Genomic DNA, 8,686 nt, shown 5'->3' on the forward strand with positions numbered 1-8,686 from the left:
AAGAGAGAAGTGGTTGCTTGACATGCTGATCTTTTCGGGGCAGATCATTGAAGGGGTGGTGCATGCAGATTGCTCTGACGTTTCTCCAAGAATCCAGAGACGGGGGTAGCAACCCAAAAAAAAGAGAAATGGTTGCTCAGCATGCTGATCTTTTCAGGGCGGATCACCGAAGGGGTGCTGCATGCAGATTGCTCTTGCGATTCTCCGAGAATCCAGAGAGTGGTGGGTCAAATGCATGATTGTGTTTATGGAAGAAATCTCGTCTCGGACAATGTGTTTGTTCCTTTCCAGCCATATCTCCCAAGTGATCATGATCATGAGGGATTTGGCACCTTTAGCATTGTCTGCTGTCGTTGAGCTTGAGATCGCTTCCCAAAACCCCAGTGAATTGTTAACCTCTGGCCATGCTTGGGGGTTCAGCGCCCAACACCCCAGCCAGAGCGAGGCCCGCCTCGAAAATTTGCTTTGCCCCCGGGCATTGCCAGAATCGGTGCATGGAGGTCTCAAGATTCCGGGTCCAGAGAGGGCAGAAGTATTCATTCGGCCAGCCACGACGTAGCAGCTGATCAGCACACCAAGTTCTGTCTTGGAGCAGAAGCCATACGAAAAACTTGCAGCGCGAAGCCCAAGCCTTCCAGAACAGGCTACGGAAGGGTGATCTAGTTCCTCCCAAGAATTGTAACTTATATGCCGGGGCAGCGCTGTATGAGCCCGAGCTCGAGACCTTCCAAAGAATTTCGTCTGGTATGTCCAGGTGAAGGACAATGGCGGACGCTCTGAGCATGCTCCAAATCAGAAGGAACTCAACGATGTTTTCTTCCGTCAGGTGTTGGTTTCTGATGCCTGAGTCCATCTGTTATTCAGCAGGGCCTCACGCACCGATCTAGCTTTTCTTCTAGACTGCACGTAGAGCCTTGGTCCCATCAGGCACAAGGGGGTAGAGCATAGCCAGGTTGACTCCCAGAAACAGGTGGGCTTGCCCTTCCTGATATTGACTGAGGTGGCTGCAGTGAAGAGTCTCGGTCCTGCTGGTCGCACGGCAAGTCAGAGCCCACCCATGGGCGTGAGGGCGCCTGCCAGCTAAGCCAGAGCCATCGCAACTGTAGCTCGTGCTCAAACTTGTCGAGGTCGTGAATGCCCAAATCTCCCAGGGCAATTGGCGAGCAGACAGAGGTCCACTTGACCTTGCACTTTCAACCAGTAAGCTTCTCCTCGTGCACCCAGAGGAATTCTCTGCAAATTTTGTCGATTTCTTTGGAAAACCCCGTGGGAGCACGGATTGCTGTCAGGGCGAAGTCGGGGAGTGCAGGGCGAAGATGGGGAGCGCACGAGAGCCCGCCGGCCCGCATGGTTCATGAGCTTCCATCTTGCCATCTTGGCCTTGATCCGATCAAGGACGAACTGGAGATGCACGCGCCTTGTCCTTGATAGAGTGATCGGCAGCCCAAGGTAGGTGATCGGGAAACCTACCCTGCTGCCGCCAAACCCCTTAAGGATACCATCAAGTTCAATGCCCTGGCAACGGATGGGTTGATGCAAAGTCCAGTAGCACGCCCAAACTGCTCGAGGATTTGGAGAAGGTTGTTGATGTCGCCACGGTAAGGGTTTGGGAAAATGATGGCATCACCAGCATAGAGTCTGACCCACAACATCATGTCCTTCCCTGGTAGAGGGGAAAGAGCCCCCAAGGCGGCAGCAGCATCAGGTATATGTTGAAGCGGGTCGATGGCAAGGATGAACAGGAAAGGGGATAGCTGGTCCCCCCAAGCCCCGACGGTGAGCAATGGGGTCGATGGCAAGGATTAACAGGAACAGGTATAGCTGGTCGCCCCAAGCCCCGGCGGTGAGCAATGGGGTCGCTATTAACCCGTCCAGGAGGAATTGGGAGTAGTTTCCGCTCTCGTTCAGCGGTGTCACACTAAAAATTACTTGCTAGTATGTTCTTTATGTACCTGCGTTTGATCGTCTGCTAAGTGCTGAGAAAAGACTTAGTGGAGAACCAACCTGTGGTTGTATGGTTAGGAGGGTGGTTGTACCCCTATCCCACCAGGGATCAAACCCTGGGTTTGACACCCTGTGTGTCACAGGAATATTCTGCAGCAGGAGGCGAAATTTTCTTCGACAGTGAGGCTACTGTGGTGACTTCGTCAATCTTGAAGCTCTCTGTGCATCTGGTCTTTTGTGGGCACTATGTGAATGAGTGTGTACGTGCGGTTGTGCAGTACTTGGTGTTCCTAAAAAAAGGATGACTTAGTTTTTTTTGTTGTTGTATTCACAGCAAGCCCTTTAAATAATGAATTGAACAGTTGGATTTTCTCAGGCTACACAAGGTCATGTTGATCAGTTTAAATTTCTTTCGTTGATTCTTCAGCCCTAAGATTTTTTTCTCCCCTTTACTGTACTTTTATGTTATAAAGAATTTACAACGACCTGCTGTCTATGCCTTTCTAGGTCGCTTACTCATCTCTTGCTGTGATCATCAGAGATATGATACTTCAGTGCCGCACTTGAAGATTTGACCCATCGTGGTCCTAGTCCTGTTCTATCTGCTGGTGCTAGGCAGACTGAATGGCTTTCCGAGAGGAGAGATATGTGAGGTTAGTTTCTATGCTCCCCTTGTACTGAAGAGTGTTTGGTGTCTTAAAATAGAAATAGAAAATTTCATATTTCGAAGGAAAACCTACTCCACTGGGAACATATGAGGTCAGCTTCATTATGGTTTACAAAAAGTTCATGTTTGACAGATTCCGAAGTTATTATATCTAAAGAGCTGCCAAAATAAGAATCCATACCTGCGCATTATTCTGACAAGTAGCCTTAGCTGTTTGTGTGTGTGTGTGTGTGTATGTGTCAGGTTTCATGACTGGAGGTCAGAGTATTCTGTCGGTTCAGATAAGATAGTTTCAGAAGGAAGGCATACTGCATTTGACTCACTAAAGGATAAGACTCTAGGAGCCTTCTCATTCTTAGGGAACAGTTCACGCCCTGAAACCCTGAACAAATCAACACCAGAGGAAAGGAAGGCCAAAACAAGAGTTCTTGATCCTCAAGGGCCATTTTTGCAAAGATGGAACAAGATATTTGTGATATCATGTCTAATTGCAGTTTCTGTGGACCCACTATTCTTTTATATCCCAGTGATCGATGGTGTCAAGAACTGCCTATATCTGGACAAAAAGTTGGCAACCATTGCAAGTATCCTGCGCTTCTTCACAGACATCTTCTATTTGCTCCATATAATATTTCAGTTCAGAACAGGATTTGTTGCTCCTTCCAGAGTATTTGGTCGAGGTGTCTTGGTTGAAGACACCTTTGCAATAGCAAAGCGGTATCTAACTACATACTTTCTGATTGATTTTTTAGCTGTTATGCCCCTCCCTCAGGTACTTCGTATGCCATTTTCTGCATTAACCTGCAACAGTTGAACATCATGTGCTTCTTGTAGTTCTGATGGTTTTGTTAGGATCCAATAAGACTAGTTGTATGCATGCACTTTTGTACTAGTTTTCTCATGTATGATTTATTAGGAAGGCAGTAGGAACTGTTGCTGTTAGCTATTTTAGTGTACTTAAAATTTATGGGGCCTAATGGCCCAGAATGCACAAAGATATGGACTTATGGAGCATCTATGCAATCAAGCGCATCAACGAGATGAGATGTTTAGTGTGGTTATGCACAGTAATTATAACTGCTGATAACAGAACATCAACCAATGGAATGTTGTCCTCTGGGAATTATAAGAGACAATAATTACTTGGGGCATTCTGTATTTAAAATGCTGAGTTATAAGCTAATGCTGTACTATTCATTTACTTGGTATGATTGAAGCTTTGGGATACTTATAGAACATGCCAAAAAGGGCAGATACTTTCCACCTATGACATAAAAAAGAGGTTGAATGCAGTCACTGTTCTTAACTGGGTGATACTATTCTTAAATTTGAATGAAACAAATGCGGAATATTGCGTTTTTAGAATCTCTTTTGTCACAAATATGTAACAATAACGACATCATTTCAATAACCAGGTTTTTGTATTGTTAGTGCTACCCCATCTCAAAGATTCCAAGGTTATGGAGGCAAAAGATATACTGATGGTTATTGTTACATGTCAGTACGTGCCTCGGCTCGTTCGAATAATACCACTCTACCTTCAAATCACAAGGTCGGCTGGCATAATTACAGAGACCGCATGGGCTGGTGCTGCTTTTAACCTTTTAATTTATATGCTCGCTAGCCATGTAAGTGCTCCGCTCACTAATTAGTAAGAAGAATGCAAGTTAATTTATTTCCCTTTTCTGTCTCTAAACTTAATTAATAACATCGAATTCTGAATCCATGCTGATTTGAGTTCATTGTATATAGTTTTTTCTTGATGGTAAGAGCCTAAGTGGTAACCCAATAATTATTGCTTGATAAAACTTCTCTGTTTGTGACCGAAGATAATTCCCGAATGAATTTTATCATGCGATCTCACATCAATACGGATAAATTAGTAGATACAGCTAGGGCGTGTTTGGTTGCCGTAGGAGCCGGGCCTGGTTAGCTCAGCCTGGCTCAACCCAGCCTGGTTGAAGGAAAACAGGCCAAAAATCTGACATCTGCACATTGTTTGGTTGCCTGCATTTAGGCCTCTCGCATTAGGCTAGCAATTTTGGCATACCGTTTGGTTGCTTGCATTGGCTCGGCTCACGCAACTACTCGGTGTTTGGTTCGATGCAACAACTATTGTCTGGTAACCTCTTCAACTTGTTGGCGGGGTTACCAACACACAACGGCGTGAAGAAACAATCATGCACACACAACAGAAGATAGTTTAAACCATAGCTAGCCGTAGTTTAAATAAAGTGCCACACTTAAACATATCAGTTCGGATGCAAAGCAGTACGATAAGAAACTAAACCAGATGGAGCATAGGAAGGGCAGTCCTAGACGTTGACGGTGAAGGCCTTGTCATGCTTGCTGCACTTGGTGACCACTTCAATGCCTTCGTCGTTGAAGACGATGACCTTGAGCATGTCCGGAGTGAGCAGCTTGAACGTCACTATGTAGCCGATCATGATCTGATGGATGGCGGCGAAGGGGGCCCAACCTTGATCGAGGGTCACCCTACCGTCCATCAGCCGGACAGTCACCTTCCATGAGCAGCCGGTGTTGGCCCTGAGCTTGAACTCTTGCGGCACCGCCGGGAAGTGCTTGGTGAAGTCCAGGGGCATCGGGATGCACTCAAGCTGAGGGGCAAGGATCACCTTGCAGGAGTGGGTTGGACCTCCCTCCTCATGGTAGTGGCCGTAGTTACGACACTTGCTGCAAGGGGGCTCCTCAGGCACCACGTCCTCATCCGTGGCCACCTCCTCAGGCGTGGCCGGCTCAACCTCCATGGGCAGCACCACCTCCTTGCCCTTGTCCGTGTCGATCTGCATTACGAAGAGCGCACATTATGAAGAGCACAAAGTTCCAAGGTTGATCGCCATTAAAACCTATCGTCCATAACCCCTTTATTTACCCATCCTCACGGTCACTACTTACCCATCATCTCACTCAGTCATCTCTCTGTCTCTCACTCTCCCTCCTATCTACCGCCATGAACTCCAGCAGCAATCCCAACCCCTTCCCTTGGGGCATTGGATGGAGGGCTTTCTTCCTTGAGTGCTCGCTCGGTGACCGCACCAAGTTCGAGAACACCATGGAAGTCTGCTCCAACTTCACCAGCATGGCAAACATGCAAAAAGAGTTGGACGCGGTGCTGAAGAAGGCAACGCCGGAGGAGTTGAAGACGCTGATTCCTGACCTAGCGAAGGGCGCTATGTCGTCTGACATCTTCGCTGGGCCATGAATCAAGCCGACTTCGGCGACGCCCGACAGAGGTCAAGGGGGGCAAGTACATAGAGTACAGGCGTCCACACGACCATCGTGCCGCAACGTACTTCACGACATGGACTGTGGTGGCGGTGAAGGAGGAACAAGAAGCAGTGGCGATGGAGGTGGAAGAAGTTGCGGTGGCGATGGTTGTAAGGGCGCCGGAGCCAGGACACCGAAGCATGCCAATTGATCTGGACTCCGGCGAGCAAGAAGAGACGGTGGTGCAGCTCGAGGAGAAGAACAAGGGCAAGGGTAACCGCCGCTCCAAACGCCTCCAGGGTAGCCGAGGCTAAGATCTAGAACTACTGTGAAAGATTTTCCCCCAATACCTTTGTACTCAATCCCGATCGGTAACCTCAAATCCATCGGTGCCACAAACTCATGACGATGTTATGATCAATCCTATGGCTATTTACCTCGATTCCCCATTCCCCTAACGCGGATCGAACCTAAACGCGGATCGAATGCGAATGAGTACGCGAGGAGGTGAAAAAAGTGCTTACTGCCATTGTCGTGCCGGAGGTGATGATGCGGAAGCCGGTGGTCGCCTTGCTCTTCTCCGATCTGCTGCACGCCGTCGCTACCACCGCCGTCGGTGAGAGTGAGCAGAGGGGATACAAAGTGGTGAGGGGGCGGTGAGGGTAATAACTGCCGGCGCTTCGGGAAGCAACGCGGCTTCTCGAGCATGGCTCCGCGCGTGCAGTTCCCGCCGCTCACGTGCATCGAGCGGGCCTGGCTCTGGAGAAACTGCCAATTTGAGCTTTCCCAGCGAGACAAGCCCAGAGGTGCTTTAAAGTTAGTGCGATGCAGGCCCAATAGTGTATGCGGGCAACCAAACAGGCCGGATTCTTCCCGCGTGGGCTTGATTGGACCTAATGCAGGCAACCAAACACGCCCATAAGGATTTGTTTTCGAAAAATATTCTCCTAGTGAGCATTCGAAATTTATGTTTGTGAACTTTGATTCCTCGAGGTAGTGCAAACAACAATGTCACATAGCAAAGCACATGGGATATTGTTTTTTCTTTTTCTTTATGGAACACACAATGCATTTTATGATTATCACATGCTAAACCATATGCACAAACAATGAAATTGTCGTAGTGAGAAACATCTTGTCTTAAGCCGATGTCTTGGTAGATTAAAGGTCACTACTATGTGCAAATCAGTCCTTGTTTTTCACTCAGTTTTTATCATGTAAACTTGTTCTTCAAACTTCAAAGCAGAAACATGTCCCAACTTGTGAGATGAATCTATTTTTTTAACCTGCCGGAACTTTCTAAGATAAAATATGTAAAAGGTTCAAAATATTAGCAAGTTTATTCCTAAGCACAATGGTTCGCATGACATCGTGACCTTTTCGTCGACGGTGTTTCTTTGTTCGGCCAGGGCTAAAACACTTCAAATTACTTCAACCGACAACACAGTTTTTTTTACCCAGGTTCAGGCCACCGCGACATGTAACACCCTACGCCTGCTTGTGTTCTTGATCTATTGATTCCCTGCAGAAGGCGACACCTTTGCACCCTCGCCGAAGCAAGAGGAAGCTCCTTTGTCTTGATCGGCGATCAAGAAGCTCCTTTGTCTTGATCGGCGATCAAGACGGACGGTTGGAAGAGCCTTTCTTTAAAGGTTCCGACTGGGATCGGCTCCTGACGGGAAATCAGTCATGACAAGTGGTCAGCGATTCGGTTCACGTGGCGCTTCACGTGCAACATTTGCAGGCTGTTGAAATGCCGCTCCAGTTTCTTGACCTGGGCTTGGATGCTGCAATCCGTGGGTCTGAGCATTGCTACTCCTTGGACGTCTGGTTGATGAGTAGCTGTGGTACTCCTTGGACACCTGGTTGATGAGTAGTTGCGAGTCAGCTTTGACGAGTAGGCAACGGATTCCGAGGGGGACTGCGGCCCGGAGGCTGGCAAGCAGTCCCTTGTATTCGGCCATGTTATTGGTAGCATCCTTGAAAAGGAGTTGGTGTTACGTATTAGAGTTGTTCGCTCGTTGGAGAGGTGAGAACAATTGTAACCCCCGTGCCTAGGAGCGTGAAGGATCCATCGAAATGCATTGTCCAGTGCTTGTGATTCTCGTGCCCTGGGGCCGCGAATAGTTCTTCCACCTTGTCTTTGGGCACACGAGTCCATTCCACCACAAAGTCGGCAAGGGTGCAACTTTTGATGGCATGGGAGCTGATCAAATGAAGGTCAAACTCCCCGATCTCGATCGCCCATTCTACAATGCGGCCGATTGTCCCACGGTCGTGAAAGATGCGATCGAGCGGGAAGGATGTGACGACGGACACCTTATGGGCTTGGAAATAATGCTACAACTTTCTTGATGCGACCAAGATCGCGTAGAGCAACTTCTGGATCTTTGGATTCCGCGACTTGGTATCACGCAAGACTTCACTGATAAAGTAGATAGGACGTTGTACAACCCGCCCCAGAGTCGGAGACGCTTCCTCGAGCTCTTTGGTTTGCTCGAGGTCGAATGAGAGCTTGGGCTCAGACACCAGCCTAGATGAGAGCTTGCTTGGGCTTGGTCGCCTGTTTTGGGTTGGAAAGGAGCATGGGTGGGTGGAAGCTCGGGCTCATGGGCCAATGTGGATGAGAGCTTGGGCTCAACCATTAGTTTGGGGCTGGAAGGGAGGTTGGGCCCGGCCATTGGCTCTAGGCTGGAGGGGAGCCTAGGCTTAGAGGTTTGCTTGATGATGGTTGTCTCCTTTGGATGCACTGGTAGCCTAGATCCGGCGCTAAGAGTTGATGCTGATTAAGCCGGGGATTCTGACCCATGTTTGGGCTCTGGCGTCTCCTCCCGCTTCACCACCAGG

The 8,686-nt window shown here is 48.5% G+C and overlaps 1 protein-coding gene across 3 annotated transcripts in view; it reads left to right on the forward strand.

Annotated features, from left to right (window-relative positions):
- LOC119316803 (cyclic nucleotide-gated ion channel 1-like) overlaps nucleotides 1–8,686 on the forward strand; it is a 44,990-nt gene that overhangs the window by 2,527 nt on the left and 33,777 nt on the right. For 2 of the 3 annotated variants that reach the window (XM_037591190.1, XM_037591192.1), the window contains exons 2-4: nucleotides 2,452–2,597; nucleotides 2,855–3,383; nucleotides 4,027–4,239. In XM_037591190.1, coding sequence (XP_037447087.1) covers nucleotides 2,569–2,597; nucleotides 2,855–3,383; nucleotides 4,027–4,239 — 771 coding nt within the window. In that variant the 5' untranslated portion in view covers nucleotides 2,452–2,568. The remainder of the gene's footprint in view (nucleotides 1–2,451; nucleotides 2,598–2,854; nucleotides 3,384–4,026; nucleotides 4,240–8,686) is intronic. The other variant, XM_037591191.1, reaches the window with a different exon arrangement.

The sequence above is a fragment of the Triticum dicoccoides genome, chromosome 6A (assembly GCF_002162155.2).
Source record: "Triticum dicoccoides isolate Atlit2015 ecotype Zavitan chromosome 6A, WEW_v2.0, whole genome shotgun sequence".
Lineage (NCBI taxonomy): Eukaryota > Viridiplantae > Streptophyta > Magnoliopsida > Poales > Poaceae > Triticum > Triticum dicoccoides.